Source organism: Cherax quadricarinatus, chromosome 23, assembly GCF_038502225.1.
Source record: "Cherax quadricarinatus isolate ZL_2023a chromosome 23, ASM3850222v1, whole genome shotgun sequence".
Classification (NCBI taxonomy): Eukaryota; Metazoa; Arthropoda; class Malacostraca; order Decapoda; family Parastacidae; genus Cherax; species Cherax quadricarinatus.
The window spans coordinates 30839981-30862405 of record NC_091314.1 but is presented as its reverse complement, the minus strand read 5'-3'; the positions used below and the strand labels follow the sequence as shown (position 1 = coordinate 30862405).

The 22425-nt window shown below is 43.6% G+C and overlaps 1 protein-coding gene across 6 annotated transcripts in view; it reads right to left on the bottom strand.

Moving 5' to 3' along the window:
- The window catches only part of LOC128685720 (GDNF-inducible zinc finger protein 1), a 464801-nt gene that overhangs the window by 70097 nt on the left and 372279 nt on the right, over positions 1-22425 (bottom strand). For 3 of the 6 annotated variants that reach the window (XM_070088046.1, XM_070088048.1, XM_070088047.1), the window contains one exon: positions 4715-5649. The exons of 1 other annotated variant lie outside the window; for it this stretch is intronic. In XM_070088046.1, coding sequence (XP_069944147.1) covers positions 5338-5649 — 312 coding nt within the window. In that variant the 3' untranslated portion in view covers positions 4715-5337. Of the gene's footprint in view, positions 1-4712; positions 5650-22425 lie in introns of those variants that run through there. 2 more of the 6 variants (XM_070088050.1, XM_070088043.1) reach the window with 2 other exon arrangements.

The following is a 22425-nucleotide window of genomic DNA, read 5'->3' as shown; positions in this document are numbered from 1 at the left end:
TGAAGAGTATTGATGAGTGATGAGACACTATTTTTCTTGAACACTGGGATTTTCAGAGTGATACATGAGTAAAGGCTTCACTTTGCAATCCCCACTAGCACTACAACATAACATGAGAGTTAGCCTGTCTTTCATAGGCTTGTGTCCTGGGAGTGCATTTTCCTCTTGAGTAATGTAGGTCCTGTTTGGCATTTTCTTCCAGAACAGGCCTGTTTTGTCACAAATGAACACTTGTTGGGGTTGGAATTTTTCAGCTTCAACATCCCTTATGACACTGTGTATGCCACTACAATTCTTAAATCTCTCAAACGAACCTTTGCTGGCCTTAAATTCACCAATATGAGCACTAGTTCCAGGCATTTTTTCCTGTTCACCAGGGTGTTAGTTGACTGTTGTGGGTCGCATCCTGGGGGACAAGATTAAGGACCCCAATGGAAATAAGTTAGACAGTCCTCGATGATGCACTGACTTTCTTGGGTTATCCTGGGTGGCTAACCATCTGGGGTTAATTGTTTCTCGGTAATTGTTTCCCGTTAAGCCACACCAACAACACTCTCCACATCTTCGAGTAGTGCAACTGATGGTGGTGGAGCAACAGCTGGTGGTGCAGCAGCAGCAACAGCTGACTGTGGTGCAGCAACAGCTGACTGTGGTGCAACAGCTGACTTTGGTGCAGCAGCAGCTGATAGTGGTGCAGGAACAGCTAACGGTGGTGTAGCAGCAGCTGACTGTGATGCAGCAGCAGCTGACCGTGGTGCAACAGCAGTTGACCGTGGTTCAGCAACAGCTGACTGGTGCAGCAACAGCTGACCATGGTGCAGCAACAGCTGACCATGGTGCAGCAACAGCTGACTGTGGTGCAGCAACAGCTGACGGTGGTGCAGCAGCAGCTGACCGTGGTACGATAGTATGTATTTCTCACCCTTTTTACCACAGGGTTGGCACTAGAAGCTTTCTTTGGGCCTGTGGTGGCTTATTTAGCAGTTACAAGCACTATAAACAATGGAATAATACAAAATGTATTGAATGTATGCATGCAACCGGCCACCCTAGCTTGTAAAAATGACGGCAGGGCTGGATGGACAGGTTTGGGATGAGTCATGTTGGTCAGAAACATCTGATGGTGGTGCAGCAGCAGCTGACGGTGGTGCAGCAGCAGCTGACCGTGGTGCAGCAGCAGCTGATCATGGTTCAGCAACAGATGACTGTGGTGCAGCAACAGCTGACAGTGGTGCAGCAACAGCTGACTGTGGTGCAGCAGCAGCTGACCGTGGTTCAACAACAGCTGACTGTGGTGCAGCAGCAGCTGACCGTGGTGCAGCAACAGCTGACGGTGGTTCAGCAACAGCTGACTGTGGTGCAGCAACAGCTGACAGTGGTGTAGCAGCAGCTGACTGTGGTGCAGCAGCAGCTGACCGTGGTGCAGCAACAGCTGACTGTGGTTCAACAACAGCTGACTGTGGTGCAGCAGCAGCTGACCATAGTGCAGCAACAGCTGATGGAGGTGCAGCAGCAGCTGACCGTGGTGCAGCAGCAGCTGATGGTGGTGCAGAAACAGCTGACCGTGGTGCAGCAGAAGTTGACCGTGGTACGATAGTACGTATTTCTCACCCTTTTTACATATGATCGCTCGAGAGATGGTATCTCCTGCTATCTGTTTTTCGTTTATCCACACCAATAACAGTCTCTCAACATCTTCGAGTACTTGCGATCTCTCTTTCGAAAACAAACTTGCACCTTTTGCAAGAACAGCTTCCTTGATTGCTGTTTTGTTGGCCACAATAGTAGCGATGGTTGATTGGGGTTTGGTATACAACCTGGCCAGCTCCGAGACACGCACTCCACTTTCGTACTTAGCAATTATCTCTTTCTTCATTTCCATAGTAATTTTGACCCTTTTTACCACAGGGTTGGCACTAGAAGCTTTCTTGGGGCCCATGGTGACTTATTTTGCAGCTACGATCACTAAAAACACTGTGATAATATGAAATGTACCAAATGTATATGTGGATGCGACCGCACTGGCTGGCTTGTAAACATTGGCACCCACGGGGCAGCTGAGGCGCGCTAAGGCCACATGTGGGACACATCCCAGATGAATCGCGTGAGGCGAGGCAAAAATTCTGTTAAAATGTATCGTATGGCGGATTTAATGCAACGCAATGCCATCGTAAGGCGGGGGTCCACTGTATTGTATTTCCTTAGAATATATTTGTGCACCAAACATTCGCGATTTTTCAACATTCGTGAAGTTCTTGATTCCCTAACCCTTGAGAATGTGGAGGGAGACCTGTATTATTATTACAATATAAATAATTTGGAATTTTTATTCACACAAAAAATAGAAGATTTACTGTTAGGCAGACTACTGCATTATTGTAATAATTGTATAAATAATGTCAACCATTCACGACTGCATAGTGGAATGGACAGTGACATCATTTGTTTACTCTTAACATTGCCAAAGAATCAAACATTTCTCCTACTTTGAGCTCAATTTCAAGGTACTTATTGTTGTAAAACCAATCAAAATCATATCTATTTCTGTAATATATCTTTCTTTCTATCAAATGAGACCAAAAAAATGAGAATACAACCATAAAAATCATATGAAAATACCACTAAGGTGAACTCCATTATTTATGGTCTGTTTTCTTTCATTTTTCGTGTATGTTAAAAAGCACCTTTCCATCATACATTATCCAACAAACAAATGAGATGCAATTCCCTAGATCAAGAGCAAGAGCCCCTCATCAGCATCAAGGAACCTCCCTTGAGGCCTGCTCACTTATGGAAATTTCGCTCACGTATGGAAGCAAAAAATTGAATGATCGACTGCTTGTATTTGGAAAAACTTGCATGTGGATGCACTCGCAAGTAGGGGTTCCACTGTATGCCCTAGTGTTTGCTCATGTGTCTTTTAAACCACTTTTTGATATCCATTACCAAGGTTCATTAATGTACAATGTATGCATATACAGTGGAATCTTGACTTACGAGTGTCCCAACATACTAGTTTTTTGAGATACGAGCCGTCCATCCAGTGACTCTGAAGCTGGTCCTAGTGGCATTAAAAGAAGAAGGGAAGTAACCCCAGAAAAGGACTTGCTACCTCAAGTCCTAATGGAAGGGGATTCGTAAGAAGATAATGCTCTCCCCTCCTCCCATCCCATCAATCATCACCAGATCTTCAATAAAAGTAAGTGTCATGTAATTGTGCATGCCTTTTTCAGTTTGTGTGTAACGGATTACCATTATTTCTTATGGGGAGTTTTTTGAGATAGCCCTCTTGAGCGTTAACCGTCCACTGGGTCGAACCGTCCATGGGTCGACTTTTTGCGCTGAGTTATGAGCCAATATTTGAGTTACGAGCCAGCTCCCCCCCTCCCTCTTCCCCCTCAACCCAAAACCTGGACACCTTGCTTGTTTATCTATGATTTCATGCTTTAATTCCATGGAAATCATTCTTTTTCTTCTCAGCAATAATAATAATAATATAATATTATTAGTCAAATCACTCAGTAAGTCAGTCAAGTCATTCAGTAAGTCAGGTCACTCAGTAAGTCAGTCAAGTCATTCAGTCAGTCAAGTCACTCAGTAAACCAGTCAAGTCATTCAGTAAGTCAGGCAAGTCATTCAGTAAGTCAGTCAATAATCAGTCAAGTCATTCAATAAGTCAGTCTAGTCATACAGTAAGTCAGTCAAGTCACTGAGTAAGTCAGTCAAGTCATTCAGTAAGTCAGTCAAGTCACTCAGTAAGTCAGTCAGGTCATTCAGTAAGTCAGTCAAATCACTCAGTAAGTCAGTCAAGTCACTCAATAAGTCACACAGTAAGTCAGTTATTCAGTCAGTCAGTCACAAACTCATGTTAACCTCTTTTTCTGTGTACAAAGTAACACTACAGTTATGGCTACAGGTTATCTCTTGTCTAATATCTTTGTTAATTCTAAGACTTAAGTGCTTATACCTCTTGGTGCCACTTTCAGCAACACTATTATGGCTACTGGGTGTCATGATTGTTTGACAGATACAAGATATAGTAATTAAAATATCATAACACAATTGACAAACACAGGTGCCTCGTAGCAGAGAAAGACTGGACACGTATGAATGCTAGGCTGGTGGGGGGTGGTTTTGGGGAGTGGTAGGAGATGGTGGGGGTGGTGTCGGGGAATGGTATGGGATGGGGGGGGGTGTCGGGGAGTGGTAGGGGATGGTGGGGGTGGTTTTGGGGAGTGGTAGGGGATGATTGGGGTGGTGTCGGGGAGTGGTAGGGGATGGTTGGGGTGGTGTCGGGGAGTGGTAGGGGATGGTTGGGGTGGTGTCGGGGAGTGGTAGGGGAGGGCTCCCGGCTGCTACACAGCAAGGTGGCCGCTTGAGCAAAAGAGAATTTTTTTTTCTTCTCACAAACTGAACAATGTTAAATTAATTATACAACATGTTATATAAAATTGTGTAGCAATTCTTCAATGGCGGTCTACTGTATTATTATAATAACGATGGAGCTTCAGTTCCCTAAATTAATAATAATAATAATAATAATAATAATAATAATAATAATATTATTATTATAATGATAAGAGCTTCAGTTTCCTAAATTAATAATAATAATAATATAATACTAACAATAATAATATATTATTCTTATTATTAACAATAGAGCTTCAGTTCCTTAAATTAATAATAATAATAATAATAATAATAATAATAATGCATAATACATATATAATAATAATTCAGATTGCTTCTGCTAGTTGGCACAGCTGGTAAGCAGTAAACATGTTTACAGGCCTGTGGGGGCAGTTCTCTTGTGCTTGTTTGCATGTTTTCATAGTCATTTGGCCAAATTTCTTTTTTCTAACCATGGGTCCTAGTGATCTACTGCAGTTAGCCTCAAAAACACTCTGTTTTCTCTTACAGTAAGAACATGGGAAGAAAATACGTATAGTCAACTTGGGATAGAAATGGCCGACACTTCTGCCGCTGCCACTGCAACCATATTATGGTCTATTTTATTCATTTTAGAATATATATGTTTCTGTGCTAATTATATTGTTTATGTCATATCAGTTGAATTGTGATAGATAAATAAGCCGTATAGTTGATAATAGCATCATATTCAAGTATTTTTTCTGTCTCTCCAGAGTGCAGGAACAAATTAATGGCTTTTCAATTAATTTACATGAGGAAAATTAATTTGATATGAGTAAATTGCGTTACGAGCTAGCTCCTGGAACGGATTAAACTTGTAAGCCAAGGTCCCACTGTACTTGTATGCCATACTCTACTGTCATTTAGAAGCTAGCATGAATTTTTTTTTTTACTGGCTACTTTTATTTACCTAGAATTTTTATGAATGCTTAAATAATGACTTATTAAGGTGTTCCTCTGAGCAGCACGGTATGGACATTTAGTACAGCAATAAGGTTTTTCTCCTGTGTGAGTACGTATATGTGACTTCAGATTTCCTTTCTGAGAAAATGCAGCACAACAATGTGAGCAAGCAAATGGCTTCTCTCCAGTGTGAATGCGTGTATGATTTATTAAGTTAATTTTTTTAGAGGTGGAATATTCACAGTAAGAACACCGATGAATCTTGTTGCTGGTTCCACTTCCATCTGTGTTTTGATGTACCCTCTTTGACTCCACCTGTGAGGAATAGCAGCCTTAAATTCTAATACAAGAAGGGCATCCTACATGTTATACAAGTTACTGTAATCAGCAAAATGTTGTTAACTGCAAAACAAAAAACACAAAATTTAAAACAAAATCATTTATCTTTCATTTCATGAAGTTCAGGGCCCTCACAGATCACATCTCCCAATATTGTCACTTATTATTAGACATGTGGAAAATATTTTTTACAGATGCACTTGGGAATGAACTGCTCAAGTTTTATACTTGTTTCATGGCAATGTGAAACTTTAAAAACCAACAGAAAGAAATAGTAATTTCTAAAACTCTTTGGGACGGAATAAAAGTTTGTACAGTAAATCCTCAATTCAACAGACTAGGAGAGGAAAGCAGGTAGATCTTAATGGCAGTGTGGTAGATAGAGATACGACTGCTTTGCTATTACTGTAACAATAACAAATAATTCTGTAACTAGTGGATTTTATCTATTATTTCTGAATCAGTTGACCCAGGAGATTTTATCCCGTATATCCAAAGTCTGTTAAATTGAGGTCCATTAAATTGTGGGTTTACTGTATTTAAGGTTACTTTATATCTGTTTAAAAGATATGGAAATGCCAAAAAATCAGTTGGTAATTTATTCTTCAGAATCTTAGGAAACTAATAACTTCATCAGTTGAAAGACAACCATGTGCACTCATGTTGTCCATTTCATGTATTCTTAAATAAATCACCCAAAAGAATTGATCACTTAGGACCATTATCTTTCAGATATACAGTATATAAGAATCCACATAATCCAAAAGTCTACAAGACCCCCAATATTTTGAAAACAATATGAAATCCCCTAAAAATGTTACTTACCAAAAAGTTGCATCCTTGTTTCTTCTAAATTCTTAACTTTTTGTTTTGACTACATTAACCATTTTTCAGCAAGGTAAGATGACCCAAAAATGGAAGCATACCATCATTCATTCAACAGCTATCTTGCTAGAAGTATATACTATACAGTTTCACAATTCTTAAGAACATAAGAAATAAGGAACACTGCAACAGACCAACTGGCCTATGCAAGGCAGGTCCAATTCTCCCAATGGCTTAAGCCAATGCCTTGACCTAGTCAGGTCAATCATGTCACTTAACCCTTTCAGGGTCCGTGCTGTAGATCTACGGCTTTACGTTCAGGATCCAAACTGTAGATCTATGCCAAAATTCTAGCAGCGTCAAATTTAGCGCAAAAAGGCTGGTAGGCCTACATGTGAGAGAACGGGTCTGCGTGGTGTGTGTGCTCCGTAAACAAAAATTCTAGGCACCCGCATAGCATTGTGGGAATGCCGGCTCAGTTACCTTTGTTCATCATGCCTCATCGTAAGGCAGCTCTCTCTCCAAGGAAAATTAGGACTCTCCTCTTCCTATCTGATAGTTCTGACTCTGACGGAAGTGGAAATGAAGACGAATTCTTTGGCTTTGATCAGTTAGTGACCGAAAGGAATGGCCAGGATATCAATAATAGTGCAGAAAACTCTGACGATCCTCAACCTTCTACCTCTGGTGTGGGCACGCCTCAGTCACGTTCAGTTGTACCTCATCGCAAGAGAAAACTATTATTTTCGCGTGGCCAGGCCTCCGACTTCAGTAATGATGATGATAGTGACGTGCACAATTGATATTTATTGATAGTGACGTGGACTGTGATTTTATTGCTCTTGATGATCATTCGAGTAGTGACAGTGAGGAAACACATTCACCAGTAAAGCGTCGGTATATACGCCGCTGCATGTGCTCAGGTAGTGTTCCCTATGCAGTGCCCAGGGGACAGAGTACATCCCGTGGCCCTACACCAGGAATATACAGTGAAAGTGAGGATGATGTGACTACACTTGGCATGGATAGACCACAGGCATCAGTAGGTGGCGGTAGTGGTGATGGTAGTGCCACAGCCATGCATGACTCACCAGCCCAGGCTGGGACCCACGCTGCTGACTCTTCAGTTCAAAGACAAAGCGGAGCATCAGCCACCAGCTCACCACAACCACAACTACCTGCACAACCAACTTATGATGCCCAGTATCCACCAGCAAACCATATCTGGGATTGGCAGCAAAATCCCAGTTTTGTTCCCAAGCTCCACCAGTTTGATGACACTCAAAGTGGACTCCTGCCAGCTTGTTCCCTTGGAAACACTGCAAATGAACTGGAATTTTTTGAACTATTCTTTGACCAGCCCTTGATGGAAAGTATTGTCAGGGAATGTAACAAGTATTTTAAGTACACCATGGCAAATACGATGATATCACCACAGTCAAGACTACACTGGTGGAAAGAGACAACTGTTGCAGAAATGTATTTGCTTTTTGCAACAATAATGCTTATGCCTCATGTCTATAAGCATAATATAAAATCATACTGGTCCACAGATCGGCTAATTTGTACCCCGGTCTTCAGTGAAATCATCCCAATGAACAGGTTTATCTTACTGTTATGTATGTTGCACTTCTATGACAAAACCAGGCCTGACAGAAGTGACAGGTTATACAAGATTAGAAATGTTTTTATGTTTCTGAAACAAAAGTTCAACATGTACTTTTATCCATTCAAGAATCTTGTACTTGAAGAGTCTTTGATTTTGATCAAAGGTAGACTGTTGTTCAAACAGTATATACCGAGCAAGAGGAAATGCTCTGGTATAAAACTGTTTGTACTCTGTGACAGTGACAGTGGCCTGGTATTGGATATTGTTGTATACACAGGAAGTAAAACATTGAAAGATACCAGGATGTTATTGGGTATCTCAGGTGATGTAGTGAGAAGCATGATGGCACCTTATCTTGGTAAGGGGCATACATTATATACTGATAACTGGTACACAAGCCCTTTACTCAGTGATTTCTTGTGAGTAAACATGACAGATGTGTGTGTCACAGTGCGTTCTAATGGTAAACATATGCCCAGGTTCAACGCAGGCACTCGTGGTGATGACGTGCAGGTGTTTACTGCCAATGGCATCATGGCATTACGGTGGCATGACAAACGAGATGTCACATTGTTGACAACCATTCACCATAACGAAATGCAAGACAGTAGCAAGGTTGATCGAGTGACTAATGAACATATTCAAAAACAAGTGACAGTGATTGATTATACACAAAACATGCACTTGGTTGACAAATGTGACATGCAGACTGGCTTTGGTGATTGTGTTCATAAGAGTTACAAGTGGTAGAAGAAACTTTTCTTCCATCTCATGAACATTTCAATGTTCAATGCATATAATATGTACCAACTGAAGACTGGCAACAGACCACCGTATGGTGAATTTTGTTTGTCTGTTGTCAAACAACTCATAATAAAATACAAGGTAACAACACCTGCTATACAAAACTGTCCTCGAACTCCTCAGGATATACCCAAGCATTTGAGGAGGGAAGGTGATCACTTCATAATACAGCTTCCTGCAACTAAGAAGAAATTTGTTCAGAAGAGATATGTTGTCTGTGCACAAACAAAACGACGGCAACAAAGACGCAAAGACACTCGGTTTATGTGTGTGGAATGTAAGGTACCTCTGTGCATGGTGCCTTGTTTCAAGGAGTTCCACAAGCTGCAGCAGTTCTAAAAACATGTCCAGTGATTGTACATATGTTAATACAGTGGACCCCCGCATACCGTTGGCATCACATAACGATTAATCCGCATACCGATACATTTTATCGCTAAAATTTTGCCTCGCATACCGCTTAAAAACCCGCTCACCGCTGTTTGTCCGAGACGCGTCCAATGTGCGCCTTAGCCAGCCTCACATGTTCCGCCGGTGGCATTGTTTACTAGCCAGCCTCCGCGGTAGCATCCAAGCATACAATCGTAACATTTCGTATTATTACAGTGTTTTTGGTGATTTTATCTGGAAAATAAGTGACCATGGGCCCCAAGAAAGCTTCTAGTGCCAACCCTACAGCAATAAGGGTGAGAATTACTATAGAGATGAAGAAAAAGATCATTGATAAGTATGAAAGTGGAGTGCGTGTCTCCGAGCTGGCCAGGTTGTATAATAAACCCCAATCAACCATCGCTACTATTGGTGGTACAGCTGCTGCTGCTGCACTGTCAGCTGCTGCTGCTGCTGTAGCATCGTCTGCTGCTGCTGTAGCATCGTCTGCTGCTGCTATAGCATCGTCTGCTGCTGCTGTAGCACTGTCAGCTGCTGCTGCTGCTGTAGCATCATCTGCTGCTGCTGTAGCATCGTCTGCTGCTGCTGCTGCTGTAGCATCGTCTGCTGCTGCTGTAGCATCGTCTGCTGCTGCTGTAGCATCGTCTGCTGCTGCTGTAGCATCGTCTGCTGCTGCTGTAGCATCATCTGCTGCTGCTGTAGCACTGTTGTTGGTGTGGCTTATTGAGAATATACCAAGAAACAATTAACCCCAGAGGATTTGCCACCCAGGATAACCCAAAAAAGTCAGTGTCATCGAAGACTGTCTAACTTATTTCCATTGGGGTCCTTAATCTTGTCTCCCAGGATGCAACCCACACCAGTCGACTAACACCCAGGTGAACAGGGAAAAATGCCTGGAACTAGTGCTCATATTGGTGAATTTAAAGCCAGCAAAGGTTGGTTTGAGAGATTTAAGAATCGTAGTGACATACACAGTGTGATAAGGCATGTTCTGGAAGAAAATACCAAACAGGACCTACAGTACTCAGGAGGAAAAGGCACTCCCAGGACACATTGTCTCATCAGTCATTGCTGCATCTTCAATAAAGGTAAGTGTCATTTATTCTTCATTTAGTAGACTAGTACATGCACAATATATACTGTGCATGTACTACTCTACTAATGTGCATGTATCCTTCTCTTTGTGTGTAGGAAAATGTATATTTCACGTGGTAAAATTTTTTTTTTCATACTTTTGGGTGTCTTGCACGAATTAATTTGATTTCCATTGTTTCTTACGGGGAAAATTCATTTGCATACCAATTATTTCGCATACCAATGAGCCCTCTTGCACGGATTAAAATCGGTATGCAGGGGTCCACTGTATATGATAGAACATTAGTATTATACAAGATTTGTGCATGTTTATTGTAATAAGCAAAAGTGGTACACAATATTATAATAATAACTTTAGTGCGGTACTGTGTTCAATACACTGAGTTTATATATATACATTATACAGTGGACCCTCAACCAGCGATATTAATCCGTTCCTGAGAGCTCATCGTTAGTCAAAATTATCGTTAGTCAAGTTAATTTTCCCCATAAGAAATAATGGAAATCAAATTAATCCGTGCAAGACACTCAAAAGTATTGAAAAAAAAAAATTTTTACCACATGAAATATTAATTTTAATACACACAAACTGAAGATTACATGCACAGTTACATGACACTTACCTTTATTGAAGATCTGGTGATGATTGATGGGATGGGAGGAGGGGAGAGCGTTGATCTTCTTAGTGTTTAGAAGGGGAATCCCCTTCCATTAGCACTTGAGGCAGCAAGTCTTTTTCTGGGGTTACTTCCCTTCTTCTTTTAATGCCACTAGGACCAGCTTCAGAGTCACTGGACTTCTGTCGCACAACATATCTGTCCATAAATACCTGTATCTCTCGTTCCTTTATGACTTTCCTAAAGTGGTTCACAACATTGTCAGTGTACAGGTTGCCAACACGGCTTGCAGTAGCTGTGTCAGGGTGATTTTCATCAAAAAAGGTTTGCACTTCAAGCAACTTTGCACACATTTCCTTTATCTTAGAAGTAGGCAACTTCTTCAATTTCTCTCTTCCCTCCTCCGAAGCAGTTTCCTCAGGTCTGCCCTCTTGCTGTTCAAGATGATCTAGCAGCTCATCAGTGGTTAGTTCTTCACTGTCCTCGACCACCAACTCTTCCATATCCTCCCCACTAACCTCCAACCCCAAGGACTTCCCCAATGCCACAATGAATTCCTCAACTGGCATAGGATTCTCAGGGTTAGCCTCAAACCCTTCAAAATCCCTTTTGTCTACACATTCTGGCCACAGTTTTTTCCAAGCAGAATTCAATGTCCTCTTAGTCACTTCCTCCCAAGCCTTACATCTAATGTTTACACAATTGAGGATGGTAAAATGATCTTTCCAAAACTCTCTTAGAGTCAGTTGAGTTTCTGAGGTCACTACAAAGCACCTTTCAAACATAGCTTTTGTGTACAGTTTCTTGATGTTGGAAATAACCTGCTGGTCCATGGGCTGCAGGAGAGGAGTGGTATTAGGAGGCAAAAACTTCACCTTAATGAAGCTCATGTCCCCAGAAAGTCGCTCTGCCAAGTCTGAAGGATGACCAGGAGCATTGTCTAATACCAGGAGGCACTTAAGGTCTAATTTCTTTTCAATTAGGTAATTTTTCACATTGGGGGCAAATGCATGGTGTAACCAGTCATAGAAAAAGTCCCTAGTGACCCATGCCTTACTGTTTGCCCTCCACAGCACACACAAATTAGCCTTGAGGACATTGTTTTTCCTGAACACTCTGGGAGTTTCTAAGTGATACACCAATAAAGGCTTCACTTTGCAATCACCACTAGCATTGGCACACACCAACAGAGTAAGCCTGTCTTTCATAGGCTTATGTCCTGGGAGTGCCTTTTCCTCCTGAGTAATGTACGTCCTGCTTGGCATTTTCTTCCAAAACAGGTCTGTTTCGTCACAATTAAACACTTGTTCAGGTTTCAGTCCTTCACTGTCTATGTACTCCTTGAAGTCCTGCACATATTTTTCAGCCGATTTGTGGTCCGAACTGGCAGCCTCACCATGCCTTATCACACTATGAATGCCACTACGCTTCTTAAATCTCTCAAACCAACCTTTGCTGGCCTTAAATTCACTCACATCAGTAGTTGCTGGCATTTTTGTAATTAAATCGTCATGCAACTTCCTAGCCTTTTCACATATGATCGCTTGAGAGATGCTGTCTCCTGCTATGTGTTTCTCATTTATCCACACCAATAACAGTCTCTCAACATCTTCTATCACTTGCGATCTCAGTTTCGAAAACATAGTTGCACCTTTGGCAAGAACAGCTTCCTTGATTGCCGTTTTCTTGCCCACAATAGTAGCGATGGTTGACTGGGGTTTATTATACAACACAACCAGCTCAGAGACACGCACTCCACTTTCATACTTAGCAATGATCTGTTTCTTCATCTCCAAAGTAATTCTCACCCTTTTTGCTGTAGGGTTGGCACTAGAAGCTTTCTTGGGGCCCATGGTGACTTATTTTGCAGGTGCAATCACTACAAAGGCTGTGATAATATGAAATGTTCCAGTTGTTGTATGTTTGGAAGCGACTACGGTGGCTGGCTGGCTTGTAAACACTGGCACCCAAGGGACAAGTGAGGCGCACTCAGGCCAAAGTGGACGCGTATGGTACGGAATGAATAGCGCTGGTCGGGTTTTTAAGCGGTAGTTGAGGCAAAATATTTGCGTTAAAATGCATCGCTAGTCAGATTTATCGTTAATCGATACCATCGCTGGTCGCGGGTCCACTGTATACAGTATTGGTCTCACAGGCCACAAATGTTACTAGGAAAAGAAAAAAATTAGAAAAGAAAAATGTATAAAAAACGTAAAATAAAGAAATGCGAGTTTGCGGAAATCGCCGATGTTGCCACCACCCTGTCATTTTGGGTCAATTTTTCGCCTCTGTATCTCGGTAAGTACTGATCAGAATTTTTTTTTGTTTTATTACCTTCACAAAAATATACTCTTTAATTCTGTAAGAATTTTTTTTTTTTTTTTGTTTTTTCAAAATTTCTTGGACACTGGAGCACCCCTTCCGATTTTGGCCTTGGACCCTGAAAGGGTTAAGGGAGGAGCATGGCATCTGACCTAGTAGCACAAGCTAGTCAGGTCCAACTCACACCCACCTACACCCACTCACGTATTTATCCAACCTATTTTTAATACTACACAATGTCTTAGCTTCTATGACGGTACTCGGGAGTTTGTTCCACACATCCACAACTCTATTACCAAACCAGAGCTTTCCTATATCCTTCCTAAATCTGATTTTTCCAATTTAAAACCACTGCTGAGAGTCCTGTCTAGGTTGGATATTTTTAGCACACTGTATTTACATCCCCTTTATTAATTCCTGTTTTCCATTTATATACCTGAATCATATCCCCCCTAATTTTATGCCTTTTTAGAGAGTGCAGATTCAGGGCCCTCAGTCTATCCTCATAGGGAAGATTTCTGATACATGGGATCAACTTTGTCACCCTCCTTTGTACGTTTTCCAATGCATTTTTATATTTTTTTCCAACACGTCAGCCATCTCCCACCACGGCAGAGTGACCCCCCCCCCCAAAAAAAAAAGAAACACTTTCACCAACATTCAACACTTTCGCCATCATTCAACACCTTCACCATTATTCATGCATAATCACTGTCTTTGCAGAGGCGCTCAGATACGACAGTTTAGATGTTACCCGAAACAAGCCAATATCCCAAACACCTCCTTTAACCCTTTGACTGTTTTCGACGTATAAATACGTCTTACGAGCCAATGTTTCTGACGTATATATACTCAATAATTCTAGCGGCTTCAAATCAAGTGGGAGAAAGCTGGTAGGCCCACATGTGAGAGAATGGGTCTGTGTGGTCAGTGTGCACCACATAAAAAAAATCCTGCAGCACGCATTGCGTAATGAGAAAAAAAAAACTCTGATCGTTTTTTTGGAATAAAACGCCGACTTTGAGGTGTATTTTCATATAGTATTTATCGTTGTATTCGCGTTTTCATGGTCTTAGGTGATAAAATGGAAAACATATTACAGAAATAGAGATGATTTTCATTACTTTTACGATGAAAACGACCTTGAAACTGAGCTCAAAGTAGCGGAAATGTTCGATTTTTACCAATGTTCAAGAGTAAATAAATCACACCACACGACCAATACACGTCAACTGGGGAGTCTAATATTCTTTCACTAGTGCACTGATATTATTTATACCATTTTTACAATAATGCAGTCGTCTGCATAACAGTAAATTTTGTATTTTTTTGTATGAATAAAAAATCAAAATAGAAAGCAATAATAATATAAGAGGGGCCTAGAGATGTGACTAATGAACAGAACATATGTTATTTTAGTGCCACGAGAATCTACCTTGTTTATTCTGGACCCTATTTTGAAATTGGCATCTTTTTTATTTTGCGTGAAATTGGCCAAATTGCCAATTTCTGACCACCATATTGGGTAGTCCAAATTAGTAAATGGGAGGTTTCTTGTACTCAGCTGATAGATAAAATGGAGTTCTAAAGAAATAGCTATGAGTTTGGTCAACTGGAACAATGGAATTGGCTGAAAATAGGGCTCAAAGTCGGCGAAATCGCCGATACGCATATGTTGCCGAGACCGCTAACTTCGTGGGAGCATAATTCCACGAGTTTTCGACCAAATTTCGAACTTTTGGTGTCATTACCATCGGGAAAAGATTCTCTATCATTTCATAAGAAAAAATAATTTTTTTTTTTTCAAAAATTGAACGACATAGAATGATAGTTTCAGAGAGGGGCCTGAAACAGTCAAAGGGTTAAAGCAGAGGCATTGTACTTCCCACCTCCAGGACTCAAGTCCATCTAACTGGTTTCCCTGAATCCCTTCACAAAATATTACCCCACTCACACTCACGCAGCTCGTCAGTTCCCAAGAACTATTTGTTTCCATTCACTCCTATGCAACATGCTCACACTTGCCTGCTGCATGCCCAGTACTGACAAGTGTTGTGGTAGAAGGTTTAGGGATCATCTTTGCTGATATAGCATACAATGCACAGCATCTTGAGTCATACATATGGCTCTTGTCCTCCACCTGTGGGGAGAGACTCAAGCAAACCATATTTTTATAGCATTTGCTTCCCTCCCACTCTTTGCAATGAGGTTAAAATGTGAGTAAATTGGAATCATGTTGATATATATATTATGCATCATCCGAGGAACATATGTACTCGCTGTGTCTATCAGCCAAGAGGGACTTGCAGCCAATTCTCACTACAGGCAGCACACTCCACCAATATTCAATACACTAAACCTACTCACCATACAAAACATCCATACTTATTACTGCACCTATTACATACATAGAACACTTAACTCTGATATTAACCCTCCCCTCAAACATCTCCTTGCCAACCTCAACAGAACACATGACCATAACACAAGGCACAGATCACTCTTTGATGTTCCTCGTGTCCATCTCACACTATGCAAAAACTCAATGCACATAAAAGGCCCTAAAATCTGGAATTCATTACCTGTAAATATAAAAGAAACACTACCTGTTTATAAATTCAAGTCTCTTCTCAAAGATCACTTACTCACCCAAAACCAAATAAATACTGAATAACTGAACCTTATAAATTGTATATCTTAAATGTTTCTCACAATTATATCACATAAATGTTAAACCTAAAACCGAATCTAACTTTATTATTTTTTTAAATACACTACCTAACAGAATCCTTCATATGACTGAATGCAACCATATGACCTGTCTTTGTAATACTCACTTGTGCTTTATAGTAATCTGTTTACATTAATGTTTTATCACTGATTTCATCATTGCTTAGTTAATCTTAAGTTAATTTTAAGCCAGCCCGTAATGCTATGCATAGTATAAGTGGCTTTGGCATGCTGCTCTTATCTATATTTTTTTGTACCTCTGTATGTGTGCTCAAATTGGAAATAAAAAATAAAAAAATAAAAAAAATAAAATGTTGATGTTGTACTGTGTTATGCGGATACCAGCCGGGGTGTGGTTAATGTGTGGATACCGGCAGGGTTCTGGCTAATGTGTGGATACCAGTAGAGTTCTGGCTAATGTATGGATACCAGCAGAGCTCTGGCTAATGTGTGGATACCAGCAGAGTTCTGGCTGATGTGTGGCTACCAGCAGAGTTCTGGCTGATGTGTGGCTACCAGCAGAGTTCTGGCTGATGTGTGGCTACCAGCAGAGTTCTCTGGTGTGGCTACCATGTGTGGTGGCTACCAGCAGAGTTCTGGCTGATGTGTGGCTACCAGCAGAGTTCTGGCTGATGTGTGGCTACCAGCAGAGTTCTGGCTGATGTGTGGCTACCAGCTGATGTGTGGCTACCAGCAGAGTTCTGGCTGATGTGTGGCTACCAGCAGAGTTCTGGCTGATGTGTGGCTACCAGCAGAGTTCTGGCTGATGTGTGGCTACCAGCAGAGTTCTGGCTGATGTGTGGCTACCAGCAGAGTTCTGGCTGATGTGTGGCTACCAGCAGAGTTCTGGCTGATGTGTGGCTTCTGGCTGATGTGTGGCTACCAGCAGAGTTCTGGCTGATGTGTGGCTACCAGCAGAGTTCTGGCTGATGTGTGGCTACCAGCAGAGTTCTGGCTGATGTGTGGCTACCAGCAGAGTTCTGGCTGATGTGTGGCTACCAGCAGAGTTCTGGCTGATGTGTGGCTACCAGCAGAGTTCTGGCTGATGTGTGGCTACCAGCAGAGTTCTGGCTGATGTGTGGCTACCAGCAGAGTTCTGGCTGATGTGTGGCTACCAGCAGAGTTCTGGCTGATGTGTGGCTACCAGCAGAGTTCTGGCTGATGTGTGGCTACCAGCAGAGTTCTGGCTGATGTGTGGCTACCAGCAGAGTTCTGGCTGATGTGTGGCTACCAGCAGAGTTCTGGCTGATGTGTGGCTACCAGCAGAGTTCTGGCTGATGTGTGGCTACCAGCAGAGTTCTGGCTGATGTGTGGCTACCAGCAGAGTTCTGGCTGATGTGTGGCTACCAGCAGAGTTCTGGCTGATGTGTGGCTACCAGCAGAGTTCTGGCTGATGTGTGGCTACCAGCAGAGTTCTGGCTGATGTGTGGCTACCAGCAGAGTTCTGGCTGATGTGTGGCTACCAGCAGAGTTCTGGCTGATGTGTGGCTACCAGCAGAGTTCTGGCTGATGTGTGGCTACCAGCAGAGTTCTGGCTGATGTGTGGCTACCAGCAGAGTTCTGGCTGATGTGTGGCTACCAGCAGAGTTCTGGCTGATGTGTGGCTACCAGCAGAGTTCTGGCTGATGTGTGGCTACCAGCAGAGTTCTGGCTGATGTGTGGCTACCAGCAGAGTTCTGGCTGATGTGTGGCTACCAGCAGAGTTCTGGCTGATGTGTGGCTACCAGCAGAGTTCTGGCTGATGTGTGGCTACCAGCAGAGTTCTGGCTGATGTGTGGCTACCAGCAGAGTTCTGGCTGATGTGTGGCTACCAGCAGAGTTCTGGCTGATGTGTGGCTACCAGCAGAGTTCTGGCTGATGTGTGGCTACCAGCAGAGTTCTGGCTGATGTGTGGCTACCAGCAGAGTTCTGGCTGATGTGTGGCTACCAGCAGAGTTCTGGCTGATGTGTGGCTACCAGCAGAGTTCTGGCTGATGTGTGGCTACCAGCAGAGTTCTGGCTGATGTGTGGCTACCAGCAGAGTTCTGGCTGATGTGTGGCTACCAGCAGAGTTCTGATGTGTGGCTACCAGCAGAGTTCCGGCTGATGTGTGGCTACCAGCAGAGTTCTGGCTGATGTGTGGCTACCAGCAGAGTTCTGGCTGATGTGTGGCTACCAGCAGAGTTCTGGCTGATGTGTGGCTACCAGCAGAGTTCTGGCTGATGTGTGGCTACCAGCAGAGTTCTGGCTGATGTGTGGCTACCAGCAGAGTTCTGGCTGATGTGTGGCTACCAGCAGAGTTCTGGCTGATGTGTGGCTACCAGCAGAGTTCTGGCTGATGTGTGGCTACCAGCAGAGTTCTGGCTGATGTGTGGCTACCAGCAGAGTTCTGGCTGATGTGTGGCTACCAGCAGAGTTCTGGCTGATGTGTGGCTACCAGCAGAGTTCTGGCTGATGTGTGGCTACCAGCAGAGTTCTGGCTGATGTGTGGCTACCAGCAGAGTTCTGGCTGATGTGTGGCTACCAGCAGAGTTCTGGCTGATGTGTGGCTACCAGCAGAGTTCTGGCTGATGTGTGGCTACCAGCAGAGTTCTGGCTGATGTGTGGCTACCAGCAGAGTTCTGGCTACCAGCAGAGTGGCTGTGGTGGCTACCAGCAGAGTTCTGGTGTGGCTGATGTGTGGCTACCAGCAGAGTTCTGGCTGATGTGTGGCTGATGTGTGGCTACCAGCAGAGTTCTGGCTGATGTGTGGCTACCAGCAGAGTTCTGGCTGATGTGTGGCTACCAGCAGAGTTCTGGCTGATGTGTGGCTACCAGCAGAGTTCAGGCTGATGTGTGGCTACCAGCAGAGTTCTGGCTGATGTGTGGCTACCAGCAGAGTTCTGGCTGGCTGATGTGGGGCTACCAGCAGAGTTCTGGCTGATGTGTGGCTACCAGCAGAGTTCTGGCTGATGTGTGGCTACCAGCAGAGTTCTGGCTGATGTGTGGCTACCAGCAGAGTTCTGGCTGATGTGTGGCTACCAGCAGAGTTCTGGCTGATGTGTGGCTACCAGCAGAGTTCTGGCTGATGTGTGGCTACCAGCAGAGTTCTGGCTGATGTGTGGCTACCAGCAGAGTTCTGGCTGATGTGTGGCTACCAGCAGAGTTCTGGCTGATGTGTGGCTACCAGCAGAGTTCTGGCTGATGTGTGGCTACCAGCAGAGTTCTGGCTGATGTGTGGCTACCAGCAGAGTTCTGGCTGATGTGTGGCTACCAGCAGAGTTCTGGCTGATGTGTGGCTACCAGCAGAGTTCTGGCTGATGTGTGGCTACCAGCAGAGTTCTGGCTGATGTGTGGCTACCAGCAGAGTTCTGGCTGATGTGTGGCTACCAGCAGAGTTCTGGCTGATGTGTGGCTACCAGCAGAGTTCTGGCTGATGTGTGGCTACCAGCAGAGTTCTGGCTGATGTGTGGCTACCAGCAGAGTTCTGGCTGATGTGTGGCTACCAGCAGAGTTCTGGCTGATGTGTGGCTACCAGCAGAGAGTGTCTGGCTGATGTGTGGCTACCAGCAGAGAGTTCTGGCTGATGTGTGGCTACCAGGAGAGTTCTGGCTGATGTGTGGCTACCAGCAGAGTTCGGGATGAGGTGTGGCTACCAGCAGAGTTCTGGCTGAGGTGTGGCTACCAGCAGAGTTCTGGCTGATGTGTACCAGCAGAGTTCTGGCTGATGTGTGGCTACCAGCAGAGTTCTGGCTGATGTGTGGCTACCAGCAGAGTTCTGGCTGATGTGTGGCTACCAGCAGAGTTCTGGCTGATGTGTGGCTACCAGCAGAGTTCTGGCTGATGTGTGGCTACCAGCAGAGTTCTGGCTGATGTGTGGCTACCAGCAGAGTTCTGGCTGATGTGTGGCTACCAGCAGAGTTCTGATGCTGATGTGTGGCTACCAGCAGAGTTCTGGTGTGGCTGCAGAGTTCCGGCTGATGTGTGGCTACCAGCAGAGTTCTGGCTGATGTGTGGCTACCAGCAGAGTTCTGGCTGATGTGTGGCTACCAGCAGAGTTCTGGCTGATGTGTGGCTACCAGAAGAGTTCTGGCTGATGTGTGGCTACCAGCAGAGTTCTGGCTGATGTGTGGCTACCAGCAGAGTTCTGGCTGATGTGTGGCTACCAGCAGAGTTCTGGCTGATGTGTGGCTACCAGCAGAGTTCTGGCTGATGTGTGGCTACCAGCAGAGTTCTGGCTGATGTGTGGCTACCAGCAGAGTTCTGGCTGATGTGTGGCTACCAGCAGAGTTCTGGCTGATGTGTGGCTACCAGCAGAGTTCTGGCTGATGTGTGGCTACCAGCAGAGTTCTGGCTGATGTGTGGCTACCAGCAGAGTTCTGGCTGATGTGTGGCTACCAGCAGAGTTCTGGCTGATGTGTGGCTACCAGCAGAGTTCTGGCTGATGTGTGGCTACCAGCAGAGTTTCGGCTGATGTGTGGCTACCAGCAGAGTTCTGGCTGATGTGTGGCTACCAGCAGAGTTCTGGCTGATGTGTGGCTACCAGCAGTGGCTGATGTGTGGCTACCAGCAGAGTTCAGGCTGATGTGTGGCTACCAGCAGAGTTCCGGCTGATGTGTGGCTACCAGCAGATGTTGGCTACCAGCCTGGCTGATGTGTGGCTACCAGCAGAGTTCTGGCTGATGTGTGGCTACCAGCAGATGTGTGGCTACCAGCAGAGTTCTGGCTGATGTGTGGCTACCAGCAGAGTTCTGGCTGATGTGTGGCTACCAGCAGAGTTCTGGCTGATGTGTGGCTACCAGCAGAGTTCTGGCTGATGTGTGGCTACCAGCAGAGTTCCGGCTGATGTGTGGCTACCAGCAGAGTTCTGGCTGATGTGTGGCTACCAGCAGAGTTCTGGCTGATGTGTGGCTACCAGCAGAGTGCCGGCTGATGTGTGGCTACCAGCAGAGTTCTGGCTGATGTGTGGCTACCAGCAGAGTTCTGGCTGATGTGTGGCTACCAGCAGAGTTCCGGCTGATGTGTATGGACTGGTATTTTTAATGCATGAAACAACTACTTGTAACACTTTTACATTTTATAATCATTTGAGTTATTGTGGACTGCCAAGGTATGTTGAGCCTGTATTTTCATGGGATTTGATCCATTTCATGATAAAGAGCTTAGATATCATATACAGTAGGGCCCCGCTTTTCGGTGTTTCGCCTTATGGCATTCTAAAACAGCGATCTCAGATTATGACCAAAACCTTCTATACAGCAAGTGGTCTTTCAAATACGGTGTGTGCCACCTGGTTTGTTTACATTCTCCATGAGCACATCTCTCTATTATGTAATAAAAATCACTCTTGGGCACATTAAAAGTCTAATTTTACATCAATATAGACATTTTCATTAATACATCTATGATATTTTCTTCAAAATTATATAAGAAACACGCTGCATAGCATATAAACATGCTGTTTATATGCTATGGAGGAGTGGTTGCCAGGTGGAGCGAAAACATTACGCAACACAGTGGAACCTTGACTTACGAGTGTCCCAACTTACGAGTTTTTTGAGATACGAGCCGTCCCTGGGTCGATTTTTTTGCTCTGAGTTGCGAGCCAACTCCCCCTTCCCTCAACCCAAAACCTTGACACTTCTCTTGTTTATCTATGATTTCATGCTTTAATTCCATGGAAATCATTCTCTTTTTCTCAGCAATAATAATAATAATAATAATAATAATAATAATAATAATAATAATAATAATAATAATATATTATTACAGTCAAGTCATTCATTAAGTCAGTCAGGTCACTCAGTAAATTAGTCAAGTCATTCAGTAAGTTAGTCAAGTCATTCAGTAAGTCAGTCAGTCAAGTCATTCAGTCAGTCAAGTCATTCAGTAAGTCATGTCACTCAGTAAGTCAGTCAAGTCATTTAGTAAGTCAGTCAAGTCACTCAGTAAGTCACTCAATAAGTCAGTCAAGTCATTCAGTAAGTCAGTCAGGTCACTCAGTAAGTCGGTCAAGTCATTCAGTAAGTCAGTCAGTCATGTCATTCAGTAAGTCAGTCAAGCCACTCAGTCAGTCAAGTCATTCAGTAAGTCAGTCAAGTCACTCAGTTAGTCAGTCATGTCACTCAGTAAGTTAGTCATGTCACTCAGTAAGTCAGTAAAGTCACTCAATAAGTCAGTTAAGTCATTCAGTAAGTCAGGTCACTCAGAAAGTCAGTCAAGTCATTCAGTAAGTCAGTCAGTCAAGCCATTCGGTCAGTCTAGTCACTCAGTAAGTCAGTTAAGTCATTCAGTAAGTCAGTCAAGTCATTCAGTAAGTCAGTCAAGTCACTCAGTAAATCAGTCAAGTCACTCAGTAAGTCAGTCAAGTCACTCAGTAAGTCAGTCAAGTCACTCAGT